The sequence below is a fragment of the Bufo gargarizans genome, chromosome 3 (assembly GCF_014858855.1).
Source record: "Bufo gargarizans isolate SCDJY-AF-19 chromosome 3, ASM1485885v1, whole genome shotgun sequence".
Lineage (NCBI taxonomy): Eukaryota > Metazoa > Chordata > Amphibia > Anura > Bufonidae > Bufo > Bufo gargarizans.
This window is the reverse complement of record NC_058082.1, coordinates 60,567,605-60,585,124: the sequence shown is the minus strand read 5'-3', so window position 1 is coordinate 60,585,124 and position 17,520 is coordinate 60,567,605. Positions and strand designations below refer to the sequence as shown.

Sequence of the window (17,520 nt, the reverse complement as noted above, 5' to 3'; positions counted from 1 at the left end):
GAATAAATAGTGATGTCAATAAGGTGGCCCCATCACGGAGTGGAGAGGGTGGCAACCGCATAAGGAATCAACATAGTGGCCCCGTCACAGAGTGGTGAGGTGGCAATCACATAAGGAGTCAACATAGTGGCCCAGTCACAGAGTGGTAAGGTGGCAACTGCATGGGGAGTCAACATAGTGTCCCAGTTAGAGCATGGGCAGGGTGGTAAATGCATGAGTAGTCAACACAGTGGCCCAGTCACAGAGTGAGGAGGAGGGGAAAAACAGCAGTGGCAGTAACAGCACAAAATAGAAAGTGGCAGTAAGAAAAGATGGCAGCAGAGGCAATAGGTGTGTGGCATAAGGCTGGTGGCAGCATCAGAATAGTGGCTGAAGCAGGTGGCCAGAAGAAACTGGTCTTTTTTCACAAAGTTTGGGTGTGGCACCCACGATGATCTAGTCTAATGCATCAGGCACTGGCGTATGGAAATCCTGGCTGATCCACAAAAGTTAGTCTCTCAACATACCGATGCAATAAAAAAATCGGTATGATGCCACACTACCAGGCAGTAAAACTTGTCCAGGGCAAACTCGGACAGTTGCAGCCACAAATCAAGTTTGGCCTCCCAGTAGTCCAGGGGATTTGGGATGTGGGGTGGCAGGGTGCAGTCCAAGTATGCCACCACCTGCTGGTTCAGGTTTTACTCCATGTCTTGCTGCTGCTGGTGGAGGGTGGTTTCTTCAGTAGGTGAGTGAAGAAAAGTGCTTATTAGAGACTCCAGATTTAAGTTGCTGATGATGGAGCTGGTGCTGCTCCTGCCACCGCAGTCATGGCAGTGGAGCGTCAGCACAGAGGTCCTGTCACACACACAGGGAGTGGGGAAGTGACCACTGAGCTCCATCCGGATCCCTGTGCCTGCCTACTTGCCTCGCAAGTGCTACTGACAAGGGAAAACTGGTCGACAAGCCCTTAGCTAGGAAAGTGCAGGGAAGACAGACAACACATGCAGCAGAGTAGTCAAACAAGCCGAGTCAAAAACGAAGAGAGCAGTAAGGTACTGGAGGAGCAAGCAGAGGATCGTCAGAAGAAGCCGAAGTCTGAACAAGGAGGAAACGCCAAGATCAAGGGATGAGACAGATGGGAAATCAGAAGCCAAGCAGGAACAACAAACCATTTAAGTATATCGCAGGAAGGACCACAATAACAGGCAATATGTGGCCAGCAGATTGCCTGTTTAAATAGGGCGCAAGTGTAGTCATGTGACGTGGCCAGCATCACATGACTTCTGAGTTCCAATACAGCCCATACAGCCGAGTGCCGAGTGATCAGCTCGGCACTCAACCCCAGTGAGGTTACCACAGGAACGGGCGCGCCGATGACACGAGCGCACCTCGGGCGTCCCCGCCTCCTGGAACCACGCACATAGACATCGAGACAGTACCCCCCCTCCACGCGGCGCCACCGGACCCAAGGCCCCAGGTGACATTTTCTCAGGATGTTCCACATAATTATTTTTTTTGACAAGTCTAGAGGCGTGAACATCCTTAGCTAGTAGAAGGCCTTGCGGTTCGCCCTGCGGTCGTTTTGCGGCGAACTTTGCGTGTTCGCGATTCGCCGAACATGCGAACATATGGAGAAATTTGCGCCCGCCATTTTCTTTTACATTATGAAGAACTTTGACCCTGACACATCCATCAGGTGGTACAAGACAGCCAATTGAGACATTTCAGCACATGGACACACCCCCTACCTTATAAATAAACCTGATCTGGCGGACAATTTACATTCAGTGTTTTGCCAGTGTAGGGAGAGGTTGCTGTGTGGAGCAGGGACAGGCTGTTAGGGACACCAAAAGCTAGCTAATAGGGCCACAAAAGTCATTTTAAGCACTAGTATAGGTGTGCTATCGATAGGTGTGATACACAGAGGGGTGCGATATACTTATAATATACTTTTATAATGAGTCGAAAACACATAGATCTATATAGTGATCACCTGGAAGTCAGGGGCCTATAGTGATCACCTGGAGGTCACTCTTATAAGGACGGGTGGTCTGTGGTTAGGCTATCAGGGCCAGAATAGCACCCCCCTGTAGGGCAATATCAGGGACAGTTTTTTGCCCACCCTGTCCTTCAATACGACATCATCATCTAGCCCGGGGATAGATGTTTTTTGCTTTCCCTCCGGGATTCATGGATGTGCACTGGAACCCCCCCGGATTGTGGTAGGACATATAGTTTCTGATTTGGTGCCGCCGAGCACCTGATTTAGTGCCACCGAGCACTTGTTATTGCCTACCAAATCTAAACTTTTTGCTTAACTTTAATAATTTAGTAGTAATTTAATTTATTTTCATTTTGAGAGATATCTTTTCCATTCACACGTCCGCAAAATGGGTCCGAATTCGTTCCGCAATTTTCATTTTCAATGGGGCCGGAATGTGCTGTTCGCATCCGCATTTCCGGATCCACATTACGTTTTTATCTTTATGTATATTCTAATGGATTGCGGCAGTTGTGTGCGGTTATGCTGCGATACTGCAGGTATATAGAGAGACAAGCGTTATTGGAACAAATTATTTCTACTGGTGTTATATACCAGTCCCCCCCCCCAAAAAAAAAAACTGATTGAAGCGTTAGATACCAATATACTTTCTTTATAGTGCCTTTGGGTACTGTATAGTGCATTTGTGCATGCGCATACGTGAAAGTTATATTGCCGATATTTCACATTGAAAAAAATAATGAATGTAGATTGCAAATTCAAATAATACATCTGGTATGTCACTGTCCATGTTGTGGGACTATCTGTGCACTTCTAGTAATTATTTCTTGTCTGCAAATATGAGCTGAAGGTTTTTCAGGTTCGCCTGCCATTAAAATGAATAAGACCTGCCGCAAACTTGCGGTTCTTGAACATTTGATCGCGTTTGTGCGATCGCATTCGCGAACCATCCCGGCAGATGTTCGTCCATCACTATTAGCTGGTACCCAGGACCTTTCCTCCGGTCCAAAGCCTTTCCAGTGCACAAGGTACTGTAAGGAGCTTTAAAGTAAATCTGTCACCAGTTTTACGGTGTCCTAACTAGTTGACAAATCCCCTTTGCAATATACAGTACAGACCAAATATTTGGACACACCTTCTCATTAAAAGAGTTTTTATTTTCATGACTATGAAAATTGTAGATTCACACTGAAGGCATCAAAACTATGAATTAACACATGTGGAATTATATACATAACAAAAAAGTGTGAAACAACTGAAAATATGTAATATTCTAGGTTCTTATTCTAAGTAGCCACCTTTTTTTTCATTACTGCTTTGCACACTCTTGGCATTCTCTTGATGAGCTTCACTTTACAGGTGTGCCCTGTCAGGTTTAATAAGTGGGATTTCTTGCCTTATAAATGGGGTTGGGACCATCAGTTGCATTGTGGAGAAGTCAGGTTGATGCACAGCTGATAGTCCTACTGAATAGACTGTTAGAATTTGTATTATGGCAAGAAAAAAGCAGCTAAGTAAAGAAAAACGAGTGGCCATCATTACTTTAAGAAATTAAGGTCAGTCAGTCCGAAAAATTGGGAAAACTTTGAAAGTGTCCCCAAATGCAGTCACAAAAACCATCAAGCGCTACAAAGAAACTGGCTCACATGCGGACCGCCCCAGGAAAGGAAGACCAAGAGTCACCTCTGCTGCGGAGGATAAGTTCATCCGAGTCACCAGCCTCAGAAATCGCAGGTTAACAGCAGCTCAGATTAGAGACCAGGTCAATGCCACACAGAGTTCTAGCAGCAGACACATCTCTAGAACAACTGTTAAGAGGAGACTGTGTGAATCAGGCCTTCATGGTAGAATATCTGCTAGGAAACCAATGCTAAGGACAGGCAACAAGCAGAAGAGACTTGTTTGGGCTAAAGAACACAAGGAATGGGCATTAGACCAGTGGAAATCTGTGCTTTGGTCTGATGAGTCCAAATTTGAGATCTTTGGTTCCAACCACTGTGTCTTTGTGCGATGCAGAAAAGGTGAACGGATGGACTCTACATGCCTGGTTCCCACCGTGAAGCATGGAGGAGGAGGTGTGATGGTGTGGGGGTGCTTTGCTGGTGACACTGTTGAGGATTTATTCAAAATTGAAGGCATACTGAACCAGCATGGCTACCACAGCATCTTGCAGCGGCATGCTATTCCATCCGGTTTGCGTTTAGTTGGACCATCATTTATTTTTCAACAGGACAATGACCCCAAACACACCTCCAGGCTGTGTAAGGGCTATTTGACCATGAAGGAGAGTGATGGGGTGCTGCGCCAGATGACCTGGCCTCCACAGTCACCGGACCTGAACCCAATCAAGATGGTTTGGGGTGAGCTGGACCGCAGAGTGAAGGCAAAAGGGCCAGCAAGTGCTAAGCATCTCTGGGAACTCCTTCAAGACTGTTGGAAGACCATTTCAGGTGACTACCTTTTGAAGCTCATCAAGAGAATGCTAAGAGTGTGCAAAGCAGTAATCAAAAGGTGGCTACTTTGAAGAACCTAGAATATGACATATTTTCAGTTGTTTCACACTATTTTGTTATGTATATAATTCCACATGTGTTAATTCATAGTTTTGATGCCTTCAGTGTAATACTTCATGAAAATAAAGAAAACTCTTTGAATGAGAAGGTGTGTCCAAACTTTTGGTCTGTACTGTACCTGGTCACTTTCTTTAATTGACCCAGCTATTTTGCTAAAATTTTATATTGAATGTAGTGTATGCCGAAGAGTCCTGAATATTCATGAGCTCCTGATTTTCTCTGCCTCCCTCTGTTAATTCAGTAGGAAAAAAATAACCTGTAGGTTCTTATATGACAAACTGCTTATTGTTTTAATTCAATTTTTCCTTTCATATGAAAGATAATATAACCATTAATAAAACATGGCTATAGAAGTTAATATATTGAAATAACTAGCTTGTTGCGAGATAATTCCTTTCATCCTCATATATTAAAACACAATTTCAGATTTGATAATACAGGCGTGTAGCATATAAGATTTCTATAAAAGCACATGATGCTACAATTGTAACAAGAAACTGTAAATGGCAACACCCATTCTGAGTATAAAATCCACAGAAGACTACGAATCCTCCAGAAGACAGCAGTTGAGTGGAATCTTCAGAAAAATTCACAACTTCTTTCACCTTGCTTTGTAAGAAGAACCATCATGTCTCATCATTCCAACGTCGCCTCTTCTGGATACAAGCTCTTCAGCTCTTGTTCTGTAGCTTTACCTAAACATTCCAGTTCTCACAGCATTCTATCCAATTCTTCTAAACACATAGGACATGGACAAAAGTCTTATCATTGCTTTAGCAGCTCAAGTGCACATAATATTGGATCCAAGGGACATAAGATCTCTGTAGGAGGTCACAAAAGTGGACATGGATCTGGATTTGGAGGTATTGGTGGTGGTTATGGAGGACAATCCGGTTGTGGAGGCATTACCCCTGTTACCATGAATGAAGGTCTTCTTGCTCCTCTTAACCTGGAAATTGACACTAGCATCCAGAGAGTGAGAAATGAAGAGAAGAACCAAATTAAAGGCCTCAACAATAAGTTTGCTTCATTTATTGACAAGGTAAGTTTTGTGTTAAACTGACTATTTCTGATATTCTATATTTTTAATAGAGAAAGATCTTCAGAATTTAAATTTCTAAAAAGGAAAAGTAATTTATTTAGCTTAATTTTTCCTCAGCAGCTACACTAACTCAATTTAATGTAGGAGTATAATTTTTTCAAATGGAAATGAAAAGCCTCATTAAGATCCTACACAATGTCCTTATTGTTTAGAGTACCTGGAGGCACTAGATAAAAGTTCTGGAATTCCTAGTAAGCATACCTGTAATTTATAAAGTGAAGAAAAGTGCAAGTAACTTAGATTTATAGTTAGGTAAACTACAAATATTAAATTTCATCAATTACAAAAAAAATTCCACTCAAGTGGACTAATTAATCCCCCTTCCGGCACAATTCTTTACAAGTGTCAGGAAATTAATAAGCAAATTCCTATGGCGAGATGGGAGACCCAGACAAAGTCATGACCTCTTGCTCCAACACAAGCTAAGAAGTGGTATGTCTCTGCCTGATTGGAAACAATATTATGAGGCAGTCCACCTGTACAGAGTAATATATTGGCTACGTAAAGACACTAATAAACTATGGATACCACTAGATGAACACTTAGCGAAATACCCTCTGAGTTCTCTCCTATGGCAAAAAGACCAAAAAGATCGCAAACCTCCTGCTCACCTCACACAAAATACTATCACTCAAACCACGTTGAAGATCTGGCACACATATGCAGACAAAATCAGCCCTAACCTCTCTCCTCTAATGTCTGTAGCTGATATACCAGAGTTACACCAGAGAAAATCACCAGAGGCTGGTCTCAAGATATGAAAGCCATCTCCCTCTACTCCTTCCTGAGTCCCGACACACTAGATGACCCTCTAACACTTTCCTCCTTCCAATTTTTTCAAAAAGCACACATACGCTCGTTAGTTTTGCCTTATGTAGCTCAAGGAGGTGTCCCTAGGGATCCTACAGCTTATGAAAAACTAATATCTTCAAATAACGTCCCAAAGCACCTACTCTCCAAAGTGTATGGCGTCCTACAGGTAGTCAAATCACCTTCAGATAGAGGATACATTGCGGAATGGGGTAGAGACTTTAGTACTATATGGACACCATCAGAAATTAAGCAAATACTGTATATAGAAGATCCCACGGCATATCCCGATGCACTCGCACCCAAGAAAACGCATTTAAACTAACCTTTAGATGGTACCGCACACCAATTTGGCTAAAGCAGATGAACTGTCTCAGCTCTGATATATGCTGGAAGTGCCACCCACCTCTCACAAGGCTCTTACCTCCACATGTGATGGTCATGCCCTGTGCTGACACCCTTTTGGTTGGAAGTGACAAAACTAATTTAGAGTATATGTTCCATGGGCAAAGACCCCTCTCCTATTTCTATTTTACTTAACGTAAGATTGGAAGATATACCGCTCACGAAACAGATACTATTCCAACACTTAACGGCTGCTGCAAAATCTTTAATTCCGTTGTGTTGGAATCAACAGAGCCCTCCCAGCATAACTCAATGGCTACAAAAGGTCAATTATATATTCCTCATGGAGGAACTTTCAGCCTGGGAATTACGCACACACACAAAGTTCCAATTGATATGGAAGGACTGGGTCACATTCCACTCGACCTCATTCGCCCTCCAACACTTAGCAGAATAACCCCAGGATACAGATGACTAACTATTATAGGATCTCCACTCTTGACAAGCCCTTTCCCCCACCCTCCCGTACTTTTCTTCTCCCATCCCTCCTATTTCCATTCCCCTTCTTTTATACCATCTACACCCTTCCGCACCATGGTACACTATGTCTATTGTACTTGTTTGCTCTGATAACCATATTCAGATAAATGATCTCTCATTTATTTTGGTCAATTGTTCAATTTTAATTTTGCTCTACAAAATCAATAAAAAGAGAATTGAAAAGAAAAAGTGGACTAATTATAGTCATAAATAAAGTATACTATATTACAATTATATAAAAAAATACTGTAAGTAATAAGAATGTTAATATTTGTTACTAAATGGTACTATAATTAATATCTTATAATTTTGGACTTTTTAGGTGAGATTTCTGGAGCAGCAGAATAAGATGCTAGAGACTAAATGGGCTTTTCTACAAGAACAAAGAACAGCCCAGTACCAGATTGAACCCTTGTTTGAATCTTTTATCAACAACCTAAGAAGCCAACTAGAAAACCTGGAATGTGAGAGGGCTCGTCTAGATGCAGAGAGAAACAACATGGAAAGAACTGTTGAAGATCTAAGAAGAAGGTACTGATTGTCCAAATTCTGAAACTTAATTTTTCCCAACATCAAAAAAGTTGTCCCAGAATGGCAACTTCTCATTAATCCACAGGATAGGTGATAAGTGCTTGATTGTGGGGGTATACTTGGAGTCCCATCAATTACAAGTATGGGATACCATTTTCCCTGGATGCACAGAGCAGCAGTTGAGCATGCACTCTGTTGCTCCATTCAAAGTCTATTGGAATGCTGAAGATATCAGAGTACAGCACTTGTGTACTGTCGTCATGCCCATAGCGTTTAATCGGATTTGGGGGGTACTATCTCTCCTTTGCAGAGAGCGCCTTAATCAGCATGATGACATTTATAGGCCATACATGCTCCTCTGGAATTCTGGGAAGAAAGGGATGCAAATGAGCTCTTAGCAAACTCTGCCTCTAATGCCACCAGATGTAAAGCAGCTATCCTATAAGTCAATGTTCGACCCTTAAAATAGGCCTTGAGACATGACTCGGATATTAAATAAGCCAGCACCTCATCTGCAGACAGCTGTTTTGGCGTGATTGTCCCTCATCAGTGCAGAGCAGAGAGCACTGGCTTAACCATGTGAGAGGCCTAAGTCAAGATTGGGGGCTACTAGACAAAATATGATTGATATAAGACCATATTGATGTGTAGATTTCTGAGAATGTTAACCAACAAGTGCTAGAATGTTTTATTGTATAATGATGAAAGTTCAGAAAATTGTCTGTTGCATTTCAGTATGAATGCATAAGTATACTATTAATGAAAATAAATAATTTAAAGATAGTCTGTCATTGATGAACAATCCATGAGGAGCATGTCATATATCAAGAGGATCTGAGCAGAATTATATATAATTTTATGGGAAATGTTATTCGTTTATACCTCATCTGGTCCAATGGTTATACAGAATACAAAATGTTCCTTTCATTAACCAACTTTTTTAATTATAGGTAAAATGGTTACAAATAGTTATTTTGGTAAAGAAAGAATTAAATTGAATTCCTCAGGCCCTAATGCAAAACAGCGAGAAAGCTTTCCTACTTATGTTTCAGACGGCCTTTTGGTACCCTCATACACCAGGAAGGTCGAACCACTACCTCTGCACTTCCTCTAGCTAGGTCCCTGTGGATAAAAATTGCTGCAGAGATAGAAAAGTTAAAAAATAAGCAAAAACCAAAGTCACAAACAAGACATTAACCAGAAACATCTTTCTTACAGCTACGAAGAAGAGGTGAACAGGCGCACAGCGGCTGAGAATCAGTTTGTTAGTATAAAGAGAGTAAGTATAAAAATTATATAATAGATATTATACCAAAAAGCCAGTGGCGTACCTTTAATGGAGACCAACAATACAACTGTTTTGGGGCCTTGCGCTGAACTCCTCCTCTTCCCAACGAGAAAACACTGTATTTTCATACAGCCGTCACTATGGGGAGCCTTAAAGAGATTATTGCAGCTTTTATTGTAGTCATACTAACTGCATAAATTCCTATGCTGTAAGCTCCCCCTTGAGGTGGCTTCAGGCACCCAGCTGTCTAGTGTAAATACACTGAGAAAATGGTGTTCAGAATAAGTGCCATATTTTTAACCACCTGTTTCACTTTCTCCAAAGTGGGTCAGGTGGTGATTTACTTTTTGGTTACAATTCTTTAGAATTAAAATTTCTTATCTTTAATAAAAAAAAACATAAATTTGTCAGAAATCTGGGGTGTTTCTGGGGAGTGATTAACACATGCTTTCTAGTAATCTTAGGTCCATACTAAGTTTTGCTATGGGGCCCTGTGAGATCTATGTGAGCCCCTGCCTAAAACTGTTCATCTTAACCATTAATCTTAACAGACCATAGAAATGTTGATAATATGTGTTTATATTATATATTAATTGTATTGTATCTGTTTAGGATGTCGATGCTGCCTTCATGAACAAAGCTGAACTTCAAACCAGGGCTGACTCCCTCACTGATGAAATTAACTTCCTAAGAACTCTATATGATGCGGTAATTATGCTATGTTAATTTCATTTTTAATAAATACTGTATCCATTAAGCCATACAAATATATTTGATTTCAAATTGGTTTTACAGGAGATCAGTCAGCTCCAGGCTCAGATCTCAGACACTTCTGTAGTTGTATCCATGGACAATAGCCGAGACCTGGACCTGAACAGCATCATCTCTGAAGTCAGAGCTCAGTATGAGGATATTGCTAACAGAAGCAGAGCTGAGGCTGAGGCCATGTACCAGTCACGGGTGAGGGTAAAACACGGGAACTTAATATTTGCCGTGATCAACAGTATTTGGTAATACTTCATTATTTTTTGTGGTGTCTCTAGTTTAATGAGCTCAGTATGGCAGCTGGAAGAAATGGAAATGATCTGCAAAACAGCAGAAATGAGATCAGTGGACTCAATCAAACAATCCAGAAACTTAAAGGAGAGATTGAATGTGCAAAATCCCAGGTAAGCAGAATAAAGATCAATGACTGATCAACATTTTTCCAAAGGTAACAACAATAGTAATTTCTAATACAATTATAGCGTGCTGCGCTGGAAGATGCCATCAATGAAGCTGAGGAACGTGGTGAAGCTGCTGTTCGTGATGCCAAGAATAAACTGGCTGAACTGGAGGCTGCTCTACAGAAGACCAAGCAGGACATGGCTCGCCAACTGAGAGAATACCAGGAACTGATGAATGTCAAACTAGCTTTGGATATTGAGATTGCCACCTATAAGAAAATGCTGGAGGGAGAGGAATGCAAGTGAGTACAACCTCCTGGAGACATAACCATGACCAATGTATACAAAACCAAATAATATAAAAGCTTTTTCTAATCAATTACCAAACCAAGTGTCTTCAGCCAGACATACTATAATCACATTTCTAGAGGTCTATTTGTCTTCAGCCTACTAAAATGGCTACAGCTGCTAGTCAAAATACTCAAAATAACAAGTTTCGCCTCTGACTTTTATAGTGTTCTCTTTTACATGGACAAGTCTGGTCCATTTTCAAACAGGGTAAAATGCAAAAACTGGCATACCCCGTCCAAATATAAAAAAAATAACGTATTGAATCACACTAGACATTACTAGAAGAAATGGGTTTGTAAGGCTACTTTCATACTAGCTGCACAGACCTTCGGCAGTCTGTTCTGTCCGGTGAACAGCCTGTCGGATTCGTCCTGCCGCTAGTGACCGTATGCCCCTGGACTGCCACTCCGTCCCCAAAGACTATAATGGGGGCGGGGGCGGAATAGGCCGATAGGCTGCCGGAATAAATGTCGGACATGTCATAGTTTTATTCCGGCAGCCTCTCACTGTGCGCTGCCGTGCCTCCACTGGAACTCTGCCCCACCCCCATTATAGGCAATGGGGACAGAGCGGCAGTCTGGGGGCACACGGTCACTAGCGGCAGGACGGATCCGACAGGCTGTTCACCCAACGGAACAGCCTGTCGGAGGTCTGTGTGAAAGTAGCCTAAGAGAGTAAAAAGTCAAGCACAGTCACAATATACAACACAAAATAACATTTGTCATGTTGTTTTTCAGGATAGCCGGTGGCAGGTCTGTGAATATTTGTAAGTATACGCATTGCATTTGCCACATTTACATAATTCGCGCTACAGACACTTCCTTACCTTTCCTTTTGGATGATCATACTGTATATGATATGTGCAATGCTATATGAGCAGCTTTATAAAGAAACTTGATTCGGCAATGCTCTGCCAGGAGATGTCTATACTGTCTATTTAAGGACACCCAGTGATTGTGATGTGAACTGCAGTCTGGCAACAGTTTTGCTAGCATGAAGGAACCTATGGTAGTATAAAGAACCAAGGTTTAGAACCTCATTTGGTCCAATGGTTACATTGTCAGATTCACCACTCTCTATAAAAATAGAACTTAAAGGGTTATTCTAATTGAGAGATTCATGGTATATTGACATCCCTGACAAACAAGGGCCTCACTTTTCTGGCCCTATAAGGAAAATGGGTTTATATTCTTCCCATGTTTATAATACAAAGGTTAGGAGAAATGTGGCAAGACATGCAAGGGGATATAGGGGTGTCCCAACATTTAACGTTAGGAGATATGTGCCTGATTGGTGAGGATTTGACCCCTGGGACTCCCACCAATCATAAAAACTAAGGACCTGTGTTCCGCTGTATAAATGGAACATGCACACAGAGTCTCCATTCTTCCTAACAGAGCTAGCCATACAGTGCACCACTGCCAGTTCCACTTCTTGCCACTCCACTTCTCTATGTGCACCACCAATAGAGGGCGCTCACATGTATCTATCAAGTCATGCACTGGTGTCCATAATTCTCAATGTGAGCAACGTTATCATTTAAAACACTGTATTAAAGGAAAGATATATATATATATTCACTGTAAGTTAATAATTTCCAATCTTTTGCAGCTGTTCTACATTCCAGCACTGGTGGAAAACACCATTCTGGAGGCCACCATGGTGGACATCATCATTCTTATCCCCACCAAAAGGGAGGGCATAAATCCAGTAGCTTTGTCTATAGCAAACATCAGTCTGTCCACGGCCACCATTGTTGAAGTGGTACGTTAGATGCCTAACTCCAACATGCAATGGAAATCATGATACTGTATATATTATGCCTTGTCACTGTGCTTGCAGTGATTAGCCCATTACATACTATATTAATCTAGTTGTTTTATCTAAGTTTATAGGATGCATTATAATCATGACTACTTGTCTATGCTGCCTTAAATAAATAAATTGAGCTGAGTGCAAACTTCATTACTCTTCGTTTTTAATTATTACACAATTCCAGTGAAATGATACCACACAATGGACACTTACTTATTGCACAATTCACAACATGATATTGCCATAAAATAATGCAAAAAACAAAGTAAGACCACCACACCGTTCCATGCACAAAGACACATACAAACTTTGGAAACATGGATAATTCTCATTTGTATTACTGTTATAATTACTAGATGAACATTTGAATCTATTTGCACACATTTTTTATCAAAACTGTGTCAGGCCGATCTACTAACGCCAATGTGACTTCCAAATGACAGGACCTCCACTATCAGACTTGCCTCTCCTGGGCTGAAGCCTAGAAGATTCAGGGCAATGTGGAATCCAGCTATATTATACTTTGATTAGAGATAAGCGAAGTTCTCTATAATCCGATTTGGCTGCTTCGCCAAATTTTACCAAAAATGTTGCTTTGTGATGAATTACTTGATCACGAAGCGCATACCTTTGTAAATAGCAGGTGCAGATCCATATTAAAGTATTTTAGTGTTTGCAAATTTTTAAAAAATCATACTTACCATATCCATTTGATCGTGAAGAAGTCAGTGATCTTGTGAAACATGTTGAGGGGGGCAATTGACTGTTTTAAACAATTGTTGCCCACTCCAATGTTGCTTATTAGCTTAGAAGTCCTTGTGTAGGACATTTCATTCAATATAGCAAGGTTTTATAGCTAGGTGGAGCACTTAGCAGCGTGGGTACAGTGTGTGAATGCGTCTTGACAGCTACTGACGTAGTGTCAGGCAAGTGTGCTATGCTGTGAACGTCTGTGTGTAGGAGCACAGTCACCTATTCCATTTAATCCGTTTTTGCAGGCAACTACAGTTAGTCTATCCCCTATGTTCAAGCTCTGCAGATATAGTTGTGGTGAATAGGAGATAGTGCACATTTCTCTCACCTTGGCAGAGTCGCTCTTTGGGGTGGAAACTAAGTGTTTTCATTGTTTGTTATGTCAAATTAAAAGTGAAGTTTTAATACATACTTTATACCTGGGTCAAGATAGGTCTAGGCCATTCTTGGCATTACTATATATGTGTATACAGATACCTTTGCCCAGGTTAGCCCCCCCCCCCCCCCCTTTTTGTAAACGATTTTAAAATGTATGGGATAAATGCCTTTATTTTAATAGTTCATACATTTTGGAATGCGGCAATGCCTATGGTTGATGATGAGCAAAGGTTTCAAAAATTTGATTTGGACACTTCACCGAATTTTACCCAAAAATTTGATTCAATCAGATTTTATTTATGACAAAGCACATCAAAAATCACCTATTTCCCAGCTGCAGAGAGCCTTTATATTGGCGCACAACATTGTGCATTGCAGAAACATGCATAAATAGTCCACTATGGTAGTGAAACAGTTACTGTGCATCAGTATGACAGGCAGTTGACAGGCACTTCACACTTCACTTATTCGGTCAGTTATGGGGCAAAAGCTGACTAAATAAGTCAAGTGTGAACTGTCTAGCAGGTCAATGTTAGCATCAGGTATAAAGAACCATGCAGAGGCCCAAGATTGTACTATAGCGTGAAAGAGCACATTCCTTTTACACTGTCAGCAGATTCCACATAGATTTCTACAGCACCTGTTCTGTTAGACACTGATATATGTAGTGGCCCCAATAGAGTGAAGACTGTGTCAGCAATAAGTTTGTGTCAACATCACTGTTTATTTTTCCCCTCTTCTGACCCCTCACAAGAACAACCCAAAAGAAATGGATCCTGTCTTTTGAGCATATGTCTTCACACAGTGAGCATTTGGTCCGTAATACATCAGTATTGCTAAGGCCAGAAAGAACAGAAGTGGGTCTATAACAGAAATGACACATGATTGGAATATTTGCATGTCTTCTGTGTTTTTTACCAACTCCAACTTTTGGCTTCCAAATCATGAGCATATCCTGAGATAGTGACCGTGTGATAGATGCCGTACGGATTCTCCAAAGAGAGCATCTGTTGTGTTTTTAATTTTTCCATCCTTCAGACAGATCAGAAGAAGGGTAAAATAAATGGTGATGTCAATAAGGCCAAATAGGGACACTAGTGGCCCCGTCACGGAGTGGGGAGGGTGGAAACCGCATTCAAAACACGTGAATGTGTGCAAGTGGGAGGGGAGGGGGGGTGCCACTGGATGTTTTATAATGGTGGAAATAAAGACCAGACCTAAAGATCTACAGTCGTGGCCAAAAGTTTTGAGAATTAGATAAATATTGGAAATTGGAAAAGTTGCTGCTTAAGTTTTTATAATAGCAATTTGCATATACTCCAGAATGTTATGAAGAGTGATCAGATGAATTGCATAGTCCTTCTTTGCCATGAAAATTAACTTAATCCCCAAAAAAACTTTCCACTGCATTTCATTGCTGTCATTAAAGGACCTGCTGAGATCATTTCAGTAATCGTCTTGTTAACTCCGGTGAGAATGTTGACGAGCACTGGAGCTCATTATGTCAGGCTGATTGGGTTAAAATGGTAGACTTGACCTGTTAAAAGGAGGGTGATGCTTGAAATCATTGTTCTTCCATTGATAACCATGGTGACCTGCAAAGAAATGCGTGCAGCCATCATTGCGTTGCATAAAAATGGCTTCACAGGCAAGGATATTGTGGCTACTAAGATTGCACCTCAATCAACAATTTATAGGATCATCAAGAACTTCAAGAAAAGAGGCTCAATTCTAGTTAAGAAGGCTTCAGGGCGTTGAAGAAAGTCCAGCAAGCGCCAGGATCGTCTCCAAAAGAGGATTCAGCTGCAGGATGGGAATGCCACCAGTGCAGAGCTTGCTCAGGAATGGCAGCAGGCAGGTGTGAGCGCATCTGCACGCACAGTGAGGCAAAGACTTTTGGAAGATGGCCTGGTGTCAAGAAGGGCAGCAAAGAAGCCATTTCTCTAAAAAAAAAAAAAAAACATCAGGGACAGATTGATCTTCTGCAGAAAATATGGTGCATGGACTGCTGAGGACTCGGGCAAAGTCATATTCTCTGATGAAGCCTCTTTCCAATTGTTTGGGGCATCAGGAAAAAGGCTAGTCTGGAGAAGAAAAGGTGAGCGCTACCATCAGTCTTGTGTCATGCCAACAGTAAAGCATCCTGAGACCATTCATGTGTGGGGTTTCTTCTCATCCAAGGGAGTAGGCTCACTCACAATTTTGCCCAAAAACACAGCCATGAATAAAGAATGGTAACAAAACACCCTCCAACAGCAGCTTCTTCCAACAATCCAACAACAGTTTGGTGAAGAACAATGCATTTTCCAGCACGATGGAGCACCATGCCATAAGGCAAAAGTGATAACTAAGTGGCTCGGGGACCAAAACATTGACATTTTCGGTCCATGGCCTGGAAACTCCCCAGATCTTAATCCCATTGAGAACTTGTGGTCAATCCTCAAGAGGCGGGTGGACAAACAAAAACCCACTAATTCTGACAAACTCCAAGAAGTGATTATAAAAGAATGGGTTGCTATTAGTCAGGAATTGGCCCAGAAGTTGATTGAGAGCATGCCCAGTCGAATTGCAGAGGTCCTGAAAAAGAAGGGCCAACACTGCAAATACTGACTCTTTGCATAAATGTAATGTAATTGTCGATAAAAGCCTTTGAAACGTATGAAGTGCGTGTAATTATATTTCACTACATCACAGAAACAACTGAAACAAAGATCTAAAAGCAGTTTATCAGCAAACTTTATGAAAACGAATAATTGTGTCATTCTCAAAACTTTTGGCCACGACTGTACATTAGTGCTGAATTTCAGTTTTTTTCGTGTGGATATACAAGGACTTACTTGGGTCGTTCCGTACACTTATCAGAGGAAAGCTATCGGTGAGCTGGATATTTATTTTCACTGAATCAACATAGTGGCCCCATCACAAAGTGGTGAGGTGGCAACTGCATGAGGAGTCAACATAGTGGCCCAGTTAGAGCATGGGCAGGGTGGTAATTGCATGAGGTCTCAACACAGTGGACCAGTCACAGAGTGTGGAGGTGGGGCGAAATAGCAGTGGCAGTAACAGCACAAAATGGAAAGTGGCAGTAGGAGAAGATGGCAACAGAGGGTATAGGTGTGTCACATCAGGCGGGTGGCAGCATCAGAATAGTGGCTGAAGCAGAAACGGGTCTTTTTTCACAAAGTTTGGGTGTGGCACCCACAATGATCTAGTCTAATGCATCAGGCACTGGCGTGTGAAAATCCTGGCTGATCCACGCCTGAATCATCTTTACAAAGGTTAGTCTCTCAACATTTTGGGTGGAAAGGCATGTTCTCCTTGAGATAACTATGCCCCCCGCTGCAATAAACACTTGCTCTGATGCCACACAACTGGCCAGGCAGGAAAGCTTGTCCAGGGCAAACTTGGCCAGTTGCAGCCACAAATCAAGTTTGGCCTCCCAGTAGTCTAGGGGATTTTGGATGTGGGGTGGCAGGGTGCAGTCCAAGTATGCCACCACCTGCTGATTCAGGTTCTACTCCATGTCCTGCTACTGCTGGTGGAGGGTGGTTTCTTCAGTAGGCGGGTGAAGAAAAGTGCTTATTAGAGACTCCAGGCTTAAGTTGCTGATGATGGAGCTGGTGCTTCTCCTGCCATCCCACCCCCCTCCAGCAGTCATGGCAGTGGAGCATCAGCGCAGAGGGCCTACCCGGTCAGATCTTTGTGACGATGGGCGATGGCGCACATATGCTGCGGCCAACTGACTATATATGATATCTTGATAGTAGTTGAGTTTATCCTCCTTCTCAGCAGATGGAAAAAGGCCCCCATTTTGGAGCTGTAGTGACTTATGTGACGTGATGCATCTGGCCATTTGTGCAAGCGGGGCTCCCTGCCTCCATCTA

At 41.9% G+C, this 17,520-nt stretch overlaps 1 protein-coding gene across 1 annotated transcript; it reads left to right on the top strand.

Moving 5' to 3' along the window:
• The first annotated feature begins 5,185 nt into the window (after window positions 1–5,185).
• LOC122930453 (keratin, type II cytoskeletal cochleal-like) lies at window positions 5,186–10,645 on the top strand. Its single transcript, XM_044283874.1, has 7 exons — window positions 5,186–5,599; window positions 7,677–7,885; window positions 9,104–9,164; window positions 9,786–9,881; window positions 9,969–10,133; window positions 10,217–10,342; window positions 10,421–10,645. The coding sequence occupies exons 1-7, from the start codon at window positions 5,186–5,188 to the stop codon at window positions 10,643–10,645; spliced, it is 1,296 nt and encodes a 431-aa protein (XP_044139809.1).
• The last annotated feature ends 6,875 nt before the right edge of the window (window positions 10,646–17,520 follow it).

Coding starts and splice junctions, on each gene's coding strand:
- LOC122930453 (XM_044283874.1), top strand. CDS start 5,186: ATGTCTCATCATTCCAACGTCGCCTCTTCTGGATACAAGCTCTTCAGC. Junction 5,600..7,676: donor TTGCTTCATTTATTGACAAG/GTAAGTTTTGTG, acceptor TGGACTTTTTAG/GTGAGATTTCTGGAGCAGCA. Junction 10,134..10,216: donor AGGCCATGTACCAGTCACGG/GTGAGGGTAAAA, acceptor TGGTGTCTCTAG/TTTAATGAGCTCAGTATGGC.